Below are 16,133 nucleotides of genomic sequence, written 5' to 3' on the forward strand. Positions count from 1 at the left end.
GTCACATTCTTAGGTATTAGGGTTAGAACTTTCGCGTATGAATTTTGGGAGGACACAATTTAGCTCATAACATGAAGTAGACTCTGTTCTCCTTAGCACTGTTTTCTTTAGCGTTTTGCGTTTATTCTCAATAGCTAAAGGATCGTTAAAAGCTTTATTCTCTCTAGAGATATATTTATACACAAGAAACAAATTATTTTAAAGGAAACATATATTGAGTGCTATAAATCATCGAGGCGGGAACTGATATTGGAATTCAAAGACGGCAGTTGTTAATATGGCCTAGGAAATGTAGACCCTGGGAGGCGAAAATGGCCTTAAGGATTATGTTTTTCAGTCTTATCCATCTGTAGCTTCGAGTTCTATAGATGCAGATTTTTACCATCTCGCTCTGACTTCTCTGTTCTCTCTCCTCCCCTTCTCCTTTTCTTCATTCTTGGGAACTGCAGAAAAAATGTAGGCAGCTTACCTCTCCATAGGATCGTTTCTGTGGAGCCACATTGATTGATTTCAAATGCCTCATTTTACTAATGAGGAAAACGAGGCTCACAAGTTAAATGACTTGTCCTTGTTTCTGAACTGCAGTCCAGCTCTCCTGATTGTCGTTCCAGTAGGCTCCCGAGCACATCGTGCAGCTGTTTTAGTTAGAGAATGTTTTATTTGTGTTTCAAGGACAAATAAGACTCCTTTCCTATACTGTATGACCACATCGTTTGTGTTATTTTGCATTAGCCTTTGCTCTTAAATATTTCCAGTTTCTTCACTTTTTTTTAGGCTGTTCTCTCTTACTTTTTTCTGCATCATTTGGACTTTTATATTAAAATTGTACCCCAAGTAAAACCTCAACCAGAGTAATATATCCTTTCCTTTTATAATGTAGTATTGTTTTTGTACTTAGCTAAAATACTGCTAGTTGTATTTGTAGCCATAGGTAAACTTTTATTGTCATTACTTCAATAAAACCTACCTTTTACTCAGCTTCTCCTGTGTGCCAGGGCCTGCCCTAGGTACTTTGTAATATCATCTCATTTAATCTACACGAAAATTTTAACAGGTAAATGTACTACTCCTGTTCTATAGATAGTGAAACTGAGAGTTAGAGTGGTGATTAACTTCGCTGAAGTCGCACAGGGTGGAAAGTGGGAGACCTGAGAGTGGGCTCTGCCCTGTCTGTCTCCATTGGCTGCCTTTTCCGTGGTGGTTCCCTCAGTATTAGGTGCTTCCCAGACTTCTGCTACGTAAGGTCTCCAGCATCTCCGGGGGACAGTGGCCCTAGTTAAAGTGCTGGGGCCTGGTTAAAAGGCAACAAATGAACAAACAAAGCAACAGTCCAGCGGAAGAAGTGTGCCCACGGGGAGCAGGAATTTACACCCGCAAGCCGTCTGTAGTGCGTTCCGGTGCCCAGTGGAAGAGTCTGTCAATAAACGAAGAGGAAGAACCGTAGGCGCCTCATGGAAGCCGAACCCGAAGGTTCCTGTTAACGCCTCACAGGAGGCATCTTCGAGCGACGTAGGAGGGGCCGTGCTGCTCTTTGGCTCGTGATTATCTTGATTTCTAAATTTCTGGGCTTTTGATGGATATTTTTCAGTTTAAAAAAAATTAAGCTTACAGTTAATGGGCACTTTTTATTTGTATGTTTTTCTCAGTTTTTACTTGTGGTAACCAACATGTCTTTAAACATTTAAATTCACATTGTTTTCTTCCCGTGTATTTTTCTGTCTTTTGTATTTATAGTGTCATTAACATCAAAACAGAACATAGAGGCCTAAGTGTTAAACACAGTAAGTGGGTAGTTCATAACCTAGCACTCCTGTGGTAACAATATCAGTTAGAATGTGTTGGATGAAAAGCGACAGAAATACCCAAGTGGAAGTGGCCTCCGAACGCTGGACTTGTCTGACTCACTCAGAGAGAGCTCTGGAGAAGGCTGTGCTGGGACTGGAATGCTACGGCATGCTGGGTTGGCACTTCTGGGATTCTCTTGGCCTTCTCCTCGTGGTGACCAGATTGCGACAGCAGTTCTAAGTGTCATATCCTGACGTAATAACTTCAAAGGCAGCAAACAGGGAGGGAGTAGAAAAAGGGCCTTCCCCCTAAATCCCCCCTGTCCTTTTCTTGGAGGAAAACCTTTCTAAGAAGTATCCTCAGCAGACTTCCTGTACCTCTCGCTGCCCAGAACTGGGTACATGCCCATCCTTGAACGAGTCCCTAACAAAGCGGAATAGGATTGCCCCAATTGGCTCCACCTGGTGATGATTCATTCCTGGGGCTGACACGTTTTTAGTACCTTCACAAATTGGAATTTTGTTATCAGGGTAAAGGAAGACTGGCTGTTAGATAGGTGACAAATAGTGCCTACCACAATTATTGAACTCTTAGTGTGATCAAATAATCACACGAACAGAGCAGAATTACAGCTCGGACGAGTGCAAAGAAGGAGCAACTGGTGCTATCGAAGTGTACAGTAAGGGGTTTGATCTAGGCCGGCCACTTCTCTTCAGAGAATCGGTAACTCAGATAATATGAGAAAGTTTTAGAAGTTCAGTAGGCAGAGGGGTTAAGGGATGCTAGAGCCGGTGAGGGGAGGGGGAGGGAGCCTTCTGAGCAGAGGAAGATGCTGTGCTTATGTGACTGAAAGAAGGCAGGTAAATATGTCCTGCCATTACTGCTCGCCTTTGGTTGGATGAAGGCTTTTGAGTCATTTGTAGGAGGAAGAAGAAATTCTTACGCTTATAAGTAGGATCCTGAAAGATTGGAATTTCTGAAAATTTCCAGGCTTTAAGGGGACAACAGGACAGGTTATTTGGCTTGGAGTGTCCTAGAAACTGCTTGTTATGGAGTTGCCATATATAGTGTGCTTATAAGCAAAACCCAGTTTGTCATTCCTACTGCTTCCCTCTAATGACTGTCTGTGGCTGGGCTCTTTGATTGACAGCAGTACTGAAAACAGTAAGAACAGCACCTTCCCTCTTCTCCACGTCGTCTGAAACCTTTCATTAACCTGTGGTTCATACTTACACGGTTCCCATGTTTAAATTTTTAATACAATGGAACACTAAGCAAAAAGCAGTGTCCTCTGAGACTTTGTGGGTTCCTCATAAAAGAAAATAAAATTTTAAAAAATAATAAAATAAATAAAAGCTTTTGACTCCAATGCACATACAACTTTCATGGACACTGGTAGTTTTATAGATTTGTAGTAGTTTCATAAATTTGTAGTTTTATAGATTTGTCCAGGACTAGAGAATTCTAACCAATGACTAAAACTGCCCTCTTTTGAAAATCTGCAACTCTATTCTCAAAAGAATGTATATATTGTATCTTTTAATTATTTAAAAAGTAATAATGATAACTTAAATTCTCCTAGCATCTACCTTTTATGGTTCTTAAATTCATAAAACCTTTTTAGGTTTAAAAATGTGGAAGTTTTAGTTTAAGCCTTTATTAATGTGGCAGTACTGTTACAGCTGCTCTGACAAGACTCCAAAATGATAGCGGCTTCAACATGGTAACAGTTTGGGATTGAGATGGTGCTACCAGTGTGTGCGCACCTTTAGCCCAAGGGCAGCCAAAGACTGTTGCTTTAATATCAGCTTCTCTCTCATGATCTAAGAATGGCTGCTTTAGCTCCTGAAATCACATCTACATTCCAGCCAGTGGGAAGAAGAGAGGAAGAAGGGGAGGGGTGCAGTCATTCCCTTTAAAGGCATAACTCAGATGTTATACACATTACTTCTGCTTGCATTCTTTTGGCAAGAATTTAGTCACATGGTCACAATGAGCTACAAAAGAAGTAGGAAATATTGTGGAAAAATTGTCTTACCCAGGCAGCCATCTAAAACTGAGAGATTCTATTTCTAAAATAAAAAGGGAGAATGGGTATTGGAAGACGGTAACAGTCTGTACTATGTTCACCATCTTTTGGCGATTCCCAGAGGAACTAGTTGAATAGTTTTCAGCTGAGATGTGAGTATGAAATCAAGGGGTGAAATGGGTGTCCGTGGAGACACAATTCTATCTGTTCCTCTTGCACCCATTTAACCTCACTTGATGCATTTTCGTGCCCCTCCCATCTGGCACAGCATGCAACTGAAGGTGAGCACAGGGCAAACGCGTTTGGACTGAGTGAATGGACATCCCTCTTTGCCTTTCTTGTGTGGTCTCTGCTACATGTGAATTCCTTTTCTGCACTTGCCATTTGTTGGTTCCCATCTCTATTTTACTTACTTTCTTAGAGATAGTTTATGAGTAGAGATGCTCATCGTCCATAGTATCATGGAAGAGGCCTTTGTGTCCCTGTGTATGGATGTGTGTATAAAATCTGACAGAAATCCGAATTAATGTATACTATAGGACCAATTTCCCTGCCCCGCAAACTGACAGTATTAACTTTCATTACTATGTTTTAATTATTAATAGAGTAGCTGTGTTTTTTTTAAGTTTCATTACTGTGAGAATTCTGAAAATATTCCTTTATATTTTTAACTGATAGCTAGGGTCATTCATTAGTTTGTGAAGATATTTCCTCTGTACTCTATGTGTATATTTTACACATTGACCAGCTATCCTTGGAGAAAATAAGATGGTCTGAGGAATACAAGTTTTCAGATACGATTTTTTGTATCTCAAAAGAGGCATTTTATGGAGTTTTTGATCACTGTGTCTTGCTTTGGCTTTCTGTTAATGTACAGAGTCATTTGTTCGCCTGTTAATCCCTACTACAGGTTTTTAATAACTCTTCAGTGCCAGGTCCTGCGTGCAGTGTTGGGAATCTGAAGATGGCTGGGACCCAGCCTCGCCTCGCTGGGCCTCGTGCGGCCACGTGGTGCGGGATGGCCGTGTGGGCCTCGCCGTGCGGGGCGGCGCGGAGCGGAGGGCGAGCGGGGCGCTCTGGGCGGTGAGGGGGCAGCGGGGGGGCCGGGGGACGGCGGGGAGTCCCGTTGAGTCAAGGTTTGCCAGCGGTGAGTGGGGGACGGGATTCTAGCTGAGGATACGGATGCAGGCCGTGAAAGAACACGGCAATAGCTGGCTTTGGAGACAGGGAGGGAGATGGCGTGGTTGGGGGGTTAGAGACGGCGTGGCTGGGGGGGTTAGAGGCGGCGTGGCTGGGGGTTAGAGACGGCGTGGTTGGGGGGTTAGAGACGGCGTGGTTGGGGGGTTAGAGACGGCGCTGAAGAACCGGATCTCGGTGGGCCCCTCGCTCCGGCGCTGTGCACCGAATGTCGCCAGGTCACTAAGCTTTTCAACTTTTTTGTCTATGACCCATAGTAAGACAGACCTTTTTGCGTGATGGCTTAATACCAGGCCTGGTCCTAACAATTGCGGGGCCTGGGCAAGAGGACAAATGGGGATACAATATAGCTAATTATTTAAAAGTTGTAAATCAAGGCAATAAACCGTTAGAAAGGACATACCAACTTACCCTTGACAGATGTACTGTGAACAAAAACAATGAAAGCCGTGTGTAAAACCATTGATACCAAATAACTGAGGATAGTGCAAATTTAAAACTAATTTGGTCTTTCACGGAAAGACTGTCATTCAGCCTACTGAGCTGCAGGGACTGGCGACTGGGCCACATGGGGGGGTGGGGGGACGGGGCCCTGCAGCCGTCCCTCCAGTGGCCCCCCCTCTTTTCTTCTTTACTGGGGGTGGCTCTTTCTCTCCTGCCCATCGCCTCTTCCTGTCCCCACCAGCCAGGCACTGAGTTCCAAGGCCATTGAGCCGCACCAGTCTGGTCCAGGGGGCACCCTCTCGTCCCCAGCTGCTCCCGGCCCCCCACTCTCCCAGGAGGGTTGGAACTAAGGGTTCTCTGAGCAGGAATGGGGAGAGTAAGGAGAGCATCTTGCCCTGCCCTCTCGTCCCCAGCTGCTCCCGGCCCCCCACTCTCCCAGGAGGGTTGGAACTAAGGGTTCTCTGAGCAGGAATGGGGAGAGTAAGGAGAGCATCTTGCCCTGCCCTCTCGTCCCCTTTCTTCTGCCCTCAGGTCCAAGCTCCCTCCTTCAAGTAACAGCCTTTGGCCCCCCTCCCCCACCGTGGGGGGCAGCACAACCCGCCCTGAAGAAAGGGCCCAGTGGGCTGTTGGCCAGAGAATGCAGGGGACCCTGCTGCTGGGAGCTTCAGATAGAAGAGGGGACCCCTCGCCTGGTGGAGAGGAGGGCGCACCCAGAGGAAGGCTGGAGTGGAGGCTTCAGGCTCACTTGTAAGGGCAGTACAGCCCAGTACACACATGTGTGAACATGCGCGCACACACGAATACAAATGCATGTACGTATTCCTAAAAGTTTCACAAAACTGCACATGCCGTCAGTATATGAAGTGCATTCTATCTTTTTTTCCGTTCTATTTCAGTGTTTAAAAAATCCTGGTTGTAATCCACTAAATTAATTTGATAATCCACTAATGGGTCAGCTTGTGACCTAAGTTTGGAAAACTCTGCTCCGGTTGTTGGGGTGGTGGTAATGTGATCTGATCAGTGTTCTGGAAACATCTGGTGGCTGATTAGATGATGGATTGGCAGGGAGAGGGGGATACTGGTTATGAGATTACTGAGCCAAAGGTAGGCCTCAAGAGGTAAGAGTGAGGATGGCGAGGAGGGGAAGGTTGTAGATTGAACAGGTCCTGGTGACTAATCAGATATTGGAGGTTCAGAAGAAAACGAGAATAACGTCATGATTTCCAACTTAAATGATGGGGAATGTAGCAGGAGGATTATATTTAAAGGAAAAGAAAATGAATGCAGCTTCGTACAAGTGGCATTTGAGGTTGCAGTGCAACGCTGAGGTGGTCTCGTGGTCGGCTGGAGAGAACTTTCGTGGCAGAGGGGCTGTAACTGGGCTTTGGGATTTAGCAGGAGGACACCGCTGATGACCCTTAGCAAGGACAGATCCTGCTGCTGCAGTGTGAACATGCTGGGCGGTCAGGAAAGGAAGACTCACAATATAGGATATACTCTGTCATTTCAATGAACTTGTTTGTAAAGCCAGGAAGAAAGAGGATAACAAGAGCAGGGTGCGGATTTGAAGGAGGGCTTTTATTGAATTTGGGGGTGCTTCTCTGCAAAGTGGAGGGGAAAGCTGGGGAGGCCCAGATATGGGAGAGAGAAGGAGTACTTGATCCAGCCCGGTTTCAGGGGAGATGAGAGAGTGCATTTTAGGACGCGAGTAGAGGGAGCCTTAGACAGAAGGAAGAACTCCTCTCCTACAGGTGAGAAGGAAATGAGGATGCGGTGGAGGCAGGAGTTTCCCTCAACAGACAGCTGTGGAGTACAAACCGCAGGCACTCTGTAGGCGCTGGCCTCGGAGGTTCATGAGGCATAGTGAGTGGGGAGGAAGTGCAGGGACACCAGCAGGACCGCGTGTGGCAAGTGCCATTCAGAGCTATGCTCAGGGATGCTGGAAACTAAGAAGAGGGTGCAAGACAAGGCTTTCCAGAACAGGAGAGAGGACACAAAGTGACAGTGGGTTTGCACCTTGAAGGAGGAGTCAGGGACATCTAAGAGAAGGATGGAGGTGAGGACTGGGTGGGGCTGGGTCTTGGGAAAATGTGGACCTGGGTTACAGTGATGGTTATGATAAACAGGATTGTAATACTGACTTCTGTTGTTACAATTATTGACGTTGTTTAAGCATCAGGTGAAACTTTATTTGGGAATGTTTGAGAAGCTGAATTTTTATGACAGGAAACTGCTTCTTGCTTCTCCTTCCCCTCGCCCCTTTGATGACTTCTCCCGAAGCTAATTTAGGTTAAAAAAGCCACCGCTTCTAAAAGTGCTTTGGTACCCTGGCATAATTTCAAAGAAATCTCCTTTCCCACTTAGTTAACTACATTTCCCCAGGAAAAAAATCTTCTCTGTCAATGTAACATCCTTTAACAGGACTCCTGCTGGTGGGTTCTTGTATCTTGCTGTGGCAGCTGTGAGCATATATACTATTGATTGTTAATGTGTGATATAAATCCGACTGGAGCATGCCCACTAATTGGTTTGGGAGCTAGATATAGACAATGCTGTCTTATAGTAGCTTGTGTAGCTCGGCCTAGTCACAGGGTTAATTCTGCTTGACAGCACATCAGCAGCATCTTGAGAGTAATTACCCAACAGAAGTTTTCCCACAGCCGAACTGAGAGCTTCAAAGGCTTCTGAATTTACAACCAGTATTAACCTATATCTGAAACATAATGTTCCCACAAGGGCTCAGATTTTTTTTCTCCTTCTTATTAAATGTATGGGGTTACTAGGTTCATTTACTCTGTGAAGAACTCAGTGAAAAATTACTTGGTGTTGAATAATTGAAAATCTTTAATAATAAGTAAAGAGGATAATTTTAAATTTGAGGTTTTTTATTGCTTTATTATATTACTGAAACAAGTTGATCTGTAGAGATTGGGTGCTTTTTTTTTTTTTTTTACATAATTTATCCTCTTTCTCTCAAAAACAAGCTAACACGTTAATGTCTTTCCCATACTGTGCTATCTCAATGGATATGTGCATGCCTAGGTAATGCATGCATTTGAAATGATTTAAGTAAATATGTATTTACATTTTAAAAGGCTATTTTACTTGTTGACCAATGTACTGAAATCTATAAGTATTGCCTCTTTTTTCCTCCATAAAATAACAGTTGTTCTTTAACAAGCAGCTATTATATTGTAAAAAATTTCTTTGCCTTTGCAGGTCAGAAACCAAATTTGACTCCGGTTCAGGTATGTTTACATTAATAATGTTATTCTGAGTATATTTTATTTACATTATTCTCTGAGGAGTAATTCATCAGATCAAGAACCATTTTGATTTTAAACAGACTAGGCAGCCTCTTTTCAGAACCTGAACCCCACCTCAAAGCAGGGCTGTTGGCTCCGTGGACTCATAACTTGAGACGTTCACTTTGGGATTCTTGATAGTTCTGCAATAAGCATTAAATGCTCCATGTCTGCAGAGCTTCATTTGAGAGGCAGAGGTGGGGGTTGTGTGTACTCATTGCTCAAATAGAATATCACTCTCTCAGTGGACAAAGTATCCTGAGTGATGTGAAGATTCTCTGCAAGTGACTTGTCATCAAACGTGGGTAATAGATACGTTTAACCCAGCCAAGTATAAAGAGTGTTAGCCAATAGAAATTTGTGTATGACTTATTAGTCTTTTTAAAAATGTGTTTTGTTGGGGGGGGTAACGGAAGATCAAGGTCACCTTAAGCCATTATTTTGTATCTATCAAGACAAAATTCTCATTCTCACAAACCGTGGCATATCGGCCTCATTAGCTGTTTTCTTCTCATTAAGCATGAATGTAGCCATGTAATCCTTAAGTTTGACTCTGTCTTTATGTCACTTGCTGAGATTTATATGCTTCAGAGTTTCTGATGGTGTTTGCAAGTAAAGCACAAAAATTTGCTTCATGTTTGGTACAAATGAATTATGCCCTTTGGTGAACTGTTAATAGATCAATAAACATTAATTTTCAATTCCAGGAGAAAATAATTTGCAGAAAAATGTATCACTTTTAAATTTAAAAGTAACATTCTTACTCTGCTTTGAACTCCATTACATTTTTAACTTAAAAAAAGTGTTTTTGTTTATGATGTTCACGAAAGAACTAAGGACTATGCATTCTTTGTTACAGTGGTATTAAGGAGCCGACATGCTTTTCTTCTGCAAAAGCTTCACCTTTCTTTTATTGTATAGCTTTATGAATTTCTCCAACTTGGTGAGACTCTTTAAATATGAAGTTCGTAAATTTGAGTTAACAATGTTGCCTAATTTGAGAACTGTGATTCTAGAAGTCTTTCCATTCTGTGTGTTCTTGGGCTTCTGAATCAGGTGTGACAGTGATAGTATAAGATGAGCATCCTGGATAACAGTATTGACTGTGTGGAGACTGAAGGCATGGTGACATTGTGTCAACCGTTTGACATGGTGACATTGCATCAACCATTTGACTTTTTTGTTGATTAGTAAGAGGTGACTCAGAATAGGGTGAAAGTCTTTTTTAATACTTTGCCTTTTTTTAATAGTTAAAATCTTTAATAAGTATAATAAAAATAAACGAATAAAATTGATGGAGAATGAATTTTTACACAAAAATTGCATGTCTTTTTATCCTTGCCAGTCAGTCGCCAAATATTTATTAAGAGCCCACTTTGTTATGATCTGATTTACTTGCCAAAACATCAAATCAGAAACTGGTTTTAGGCGACAGATCTGGAATACAGCTTTTTAAAATGAAAAAGTCTATTAGATTCATTTTGAAGGTAAAACCTGGAAGTAGTGTATAGAACTGAAATATTAGGCAGCTATTGTCAAAGTCAGAAAATTTATGTTAAATTTTCAAATCCAAATTAAAGTGTGCTGCTAAATTCCTGTAGTGTGGGTTAGTATTTATCATGAAAATAGTTATAACATCTGTACCGGCATACATCTTTCACTCTTGTGACCAAAGATTTTGTCCATGTTTCTTATTTTTTCCAAGTCCTAATTTTTTTTTAATGTCTGTCATGGACACCATCTGCCTGTCTTTGAAAACTGGGGAGTTCTGTCCTCTCGAAACTCTTATGGGGAGTACTGGTTAAAAGTTTATTTAGTCTTTTAATTTTGAACTTAAATATGTTGTGGAAAGAATTCAGATGGTTTCATATTAAGAAACAGGTAATTATTTTTTCTTATAACTTCTTTTAGCTTCCTCTTGAGTGAGGGAATCACGACAAAGGAAGCTAGAAATATACTCTTTGGCGTTCTGTATCATGCAAATTTTGAAATAACTTAGCATATTGGAACAATTAAATGTATGACTTTAATGGGTTCAGGTTTTCTATTGTTCATCAAGTACAGAAAGTAAACTAGCTCTGTTTAATGTTGTATACGGCTGTCACTGTGTTCCTGACAAAGTAAGAGTTTCAAATGAAGGAAGATGCCTGTCTTACTAAGGAAAAAAAACTCTTAAAAAATAAATACTGTGATCAATGACTAGTTAGAAAGGAAAGGATTTCAAAGTAAAATTTTATATGTACGTATATTTCAAGTGAAGAACCCAACTTACACAGAGCTTACTGCACATTTGCAGTTTGTGTAAATGAGTTTCAGGCTGTGGCGTGAGACTGGGGGGAGGAGAGTTTTCATTGTCAGCACATGGTGAAAAGGGTCAGTTGTCAAATATGTAGACACCGAAATGATCCACCTAGAACGTGACTTAAATTTTTTCTTATCAAATTTGTGTCAGTTCTTTTCTCTATGAAAGCAAATTCATAAACAATTTCTTTGTGTGTTTTTCAAGTTTCAAAAACATTTTTCATAAGGAAAATTCCAACTATGTGTAGAAGTAGAGAGTATGGTATAATGAATGCCCACATATCCATTATCTAGATTTTACTGTTCATAATTTGCCATATTTGTTTCACTTTTTCTGCTTGAAATAAAGTAAAATACAGGCATTTCATGTGTTTTTTTAAAACCTGAAAATTATAGATTTTCTTGACTTATTGAAGGAGGTCAGGTAATTTTTTGAGGTTTTTGTCTACTTCAGAAATTTGGGTTACATACAGATTCGTTTGAAAAGGATCGTGGCGTTACCATGTCCACGTTCAGGTAAAGAGATGTTCAAAGTTCTCTTTGTGGTGAAGGTTAGGAAAACCTTCAACCAGAAGGCAGAGGTACTGAATGCATTGTCATCTGAGAACCCCAGGAATGTTCTATCCTCAAGGATAATTTGATTAAAACTTTAGCTGCTGTCTCGATGTACCCTCTCTGTACTGAGTTATACACGGATTAATCTCTATCTCTGTTGGTTTATAACTCAATCACCTAATGCTTTCGGCTTTGCCAACTGAGAGCCATCAGCCTACCTCCCTCCTAAAGGAGTTTGAAGGTTTCTATTTTAATACTGTTTCCCAGTTGATGTAGTCGTGTTGCTTCCTACGATCGTGCGTAGTTGGTGATTTTACTAATAGAGTAAAACAGACTTCCTTTTATGTTCAGAAGGAGCGAGAAGCTGTGCTCTTCTCCCCGCCTCCCAAGAAGGGAAGTTGGTTGATGCTGGAGGAAGCAGAGCATTGAGTTTAATGTAGTGATTAAACATGAAAGCCATATATCAAATCTCAGGAGAAGCATGCTTTTGAAAGAGGCAGAGAACTGTGGAGCATACTGTATGATAGGCTGTGTAAACAGAGCCCTGGAGGGCAATGTGTGGATGCAAACCAATTAAATAAGGAACTTACTGGCTTTGCTTTCTGTCATCTGGATGGGCAGGATCACAAGTGAACATGCACAGGGTTGAAGTGTAAACGTTGCTTGAATAAGCTAGTTTGGAAGCTTCATTAACTCTTTCCCTTCACTACCAAGTTGATTTTTTAAAAAAATTCAATCAAAGTCCCTAGAAAGTGAAAAACGAAAAACAAAATATCTGCTCTCTTGGCCTTTCTGTCCATACCCATGAGCAAAGATGCTAGTGACGAGTAGAATGGAAGAGAAGGCAGAGGGCGAACTGCTGAAAAGACTGGAGTTGGCTGTGTGGTCACATTTCAAGAACGTGCGCTTCTTCAAACTGACCCACTGGGAAAAGCAGAGCTCTTGCAGAGTAACCAAAAAAAGATGTTTTTCTCTTCTCCTGAATTTTGGGTATAAGGCAAAGATATAGTTGGAATTTACCAGTTGCAATGTAACATTAGGATATTGTTATTTCTGCTCTGTTAAAATAGAATGGTTTTCTGACCCAGAAGAACCTGAAGCCTGTAAATTAATAACTATACGTTAAGGACTGCTGGAGTCTAATTCTTTGCTCCTAACCTTCTCAGGCAATGTTTGGGTGAGAAAATGAAATACCAAGTTAAATGGTATAGTTTCATGGTCCATAAATATTCAAAACAAGGATTTTTTTTTTTTTTCTGTAGAGTCATGTTGGCTGAGAAAGTGAATAAGCTTATGTTTAGTGCTCATTGATTCTGGGCTGCTTGGAAGGGCAATACTAAGGAAATGGGCTCATAGAACACAGCAACTCAAAGGTATAAGATTTCATGAAAGCAAATTATGGAGGATTAGGCAACCTAATGAGCATGGTTTAGTGGGAGAGTGGAGGAGGGAGCTCGCTATTAAATAAAGCCCAAGAGCGTACAAGGTTAGGAGATCCTAAAAGACAGGGTAATAAAAGGCACAACAGAATATAATTATCCCGCAGGAAAAAAAAAAAAAAAAACCCCGAAGGAACAAAAAGCAGCTAGTGTCGCTTTTAAGATCTGTAGTTAAAAAGGAATCTACAGCAGGGTAAGGAAATCAAAGAATATAATCAGTTAAAGCTTGAGGCAAAAACATAAGGGCAGTGAAAAATAGAGTGGGCTGTTAATGGTGGTCACTAAGTTGAAGGGAAATGAGGAATTTGAATATAGTGGAACCAGAGTTTGGAAAGCTTATTAGCAAATGAGACAATCTGCCTAACACAGTAAGCCTTTCTCAAGAAGTATTAATAAGGAAAACATTTTCAGATCTTATAAATGTGAGACTACGTCGACAATACTTTTTAGCTGCTACGAATCAATTTTGTCATTTTAAATTTCTTGTTTTTGAAGGTCTCATAACAAGAAGGAACAAGGAAATAAAATATAAGTCTCTATGAGAGTATTGATATCTGCCTTTGGACGTCACTCATTCATAGACATAAGAAAAATATTGACTATGCATCTATTCATTCATTAAACATATATTTATTAGACATAGTAGATGCCAGATGCTGAGGTCATAGCTGTGAACAGTGTGGATACAATCCCTTCTCTCATGGAATCTTGCAGCTAGTTGGTCCATTATACAAATTCACATGGCTTTCTTTGCATATTTAGCTGAGAAAGGCTAACAAGGTTAAATTTAGACCCAGATGGTGAGTTGAGGAACTCTTGATATTTAAATAGAAGCTAATTTATTTTAGGTTTGGACAAATTCAGCTTTCTCTACTTTGGTCAAACCATATTGCTTTGTTTTCCACTTTGACGTTTCAGAGAACAGCCTAACAACGCTAATGATTAGTGTGTAGTTTCTTTATTGCTTTTAATAAGGAGTGACATTTCACGTTTGATTATCATTAAAAGAGATTAACTTAGAACAACAAAAAATCTTTGCGAATACTGTTCTCTTCTTCATTTCTATTTATTTATTTTGTTTGTTCTCTTACTGGATCCTGTTCAAGGTTGGCCTGAAAAAATCAGGCAGCCTTCTCTATAACAATCTTACTGGAGTGTGTAGAAGCTGGTAGGGGACATAGCACTTCGTCTCCTTTTATAAACCGATTTAAAGACCAGGAGGCAGCAAGGCCTAGTGTCTGAGTGCAGAGGTGTTGGATCAGCAAGATCTAAATGAAATCTTTCCTTACTGCTAATAATTTCCCATTGGTTTTCTTGGATTTCATGTGTACTATTATGTCACATACTTAAATTTTGTATTTTCTTTCCTTCTATTTAGAATTAGAGAATTTAAAGCTATGAATTTCCTTCATTAAAGCTTTAGCTGAATCCCAGAGATTTTTTTATATTGTATTTTAAATAGTTGCAGCTTTGATTTTCTTTTGGACACATGCTTATTTAGGAAAGTGTTTTTAAGTTTCCAAATTTTCTACTTTCTACTCTCGTTAGTAATTTTCAGTTTCATTGCCTCATGGTCAAAGCATGTGGCCTTACGACTTTTCAATCTGTCTATTATTCGGTACTTGTTAAAGCTTTATCTTTTGGCCTGATATGTATTTAATTTTTGTGACTCTTCTGTGGGTGATTTGAAAACTATATTCTCTGCAATGTAAAGGATTTGATGCATATTTATTAGATTAACCTGATTCATGATTTATATTATTATTTGGTCTCTATTTTATATGACAAGGACTTTGAGAGGAGAGAGGGTCTATCATTCCATGGTCTTTTACCTGAATCCTCCTCCTTAGGTATCTCCACCCCTGTGTTGTCAGTACCACGTGCTCCATATTTTCTGGTTCTAGCCATCTTGCATGGGTCATGTGTCGCACTTGTCTCCTTGTAGAGAACGTTGTTCCAAAGCAGTGCTCAGGGAAATGAAGGCTGCTCTAAATGGGAAACTTATATTATTCCAATTTCATATGTGAGGCAAGAAGTTGTTTGACCACCTGCAAATACCAGTGCTTTCCAGACCTTTGCTCTTGCCCTCAGCACCACCCCCTAGCCGTGTAAGGAAAGAAGCTCTGAGCCATTACATGATGTAAACCTCTGTTTTCTCCACTCGGCATCTTCCCCTGCTGCCCCATCTGTCTGGCAAGATTCTATTTATCCTTTAAGGCTCAGCTCATGCATTGTCCCCTCAGTTAAATATAGCCCTCCTTAACACCTTCCCAGCAGTTACTCATCCCTTCTCTGTGCAAACCTTGGGTCTTGTACTTACATTTATCATAGCATTTCTCATCTGCTATAATTATCTGTATGGATCTCTTCTTTCTCTCCAACTCTGTGAATTTCTTGAAGACAAGAACCATGACTTATTCACCAACAATGTCCTCTAATTGTGACAGAAATGCTTAACTAACTACCAAAGATTTATTCTCCCCTTTCCTAGTGTGGAGTTGTTGCTGGGAAGTGGCTACTTGGCCAGAGATTTCAACTTCCAGCCCCTTTGCACCTGTGTGGGGACATATGACTAATTCTCCTGGTGGAGTGTGTGTCATTTCTGGGCGAAAGGGATTACATATCCAAGATGCTTTCCCACATCTCTCTTCCTCTTCTGAGGCTACATCAGAGGTACATGTTGAACATGATGGCATCACAATATGGAGGGAGTTTGGATCTCGAGTGATACTTGGAAGAGATCCACTCAGGAGAGGCTTTCATCCAAGAACATCTTCACTGGCCTTTATGTAGAGGAAAATGAACTGTTATTGTAATAAGCCTCTGAGATTTTGCCATTGTTTATTATGACAGCTGGTGTTACATACCTGACTAGCCCAGTGCCTAGAATACTCCCTGGCAAATAGTTGGTACTCATTGACTATGCTGGATAAATGACAAAATGAATGTCTAGGGATTACATTATCTAACCTGAAGATGATCTTTTAAATTAAGGATCATACAAATATAGTATACTATGTTCTGTGTCGTTACCGAGCCTATAAGTTAGTAATTGTCACAATAATACAGAGCAACAGG

At 40.8% G+C, this 16,133-nt stretch overlaps 1 protein-coding gene across 12 annotated transcripts in view; it reads left to right on the forward strand.

The window, feature by feature from the left end:
• MSRB3 (methionine sulfoxide reductase B3) overlaps positions 1–16,133 on the forward strand; it is a 157,677-nt gene that overhangs the window by 71,059 nt on the left and 70,485 nt on the right. For all 12 annotated transcript variants that reach the window (XM_070270327.1, XM_070270329.1, XM_070270328.1 and 9 more), the window contains one exon: positions 8,675–8,703. In XM_070270327.1, coding sequence (XP_070126428.1) covers positions 8,675–8,703 — 29 coding nt within the window. The remainder of the gene's footprint in view (positions 1–8,674; positions 8,704–16,133) is intronic.

The sequence above is a fragment of the Equus caballus genome, chromosome 6 (assembly GCF_041296265.1).
Source record: "Equus caballus isolate H_3958 breed thoroughbred chromosome 6, TB-T2T, whole genome shotgun sequence".
Classification (NCBI taxonomy): Eukaryota; Metazoa; Chordata; class Mammalia; order Perissodactyla; family Equidae; genus Equus; species Equus caballus.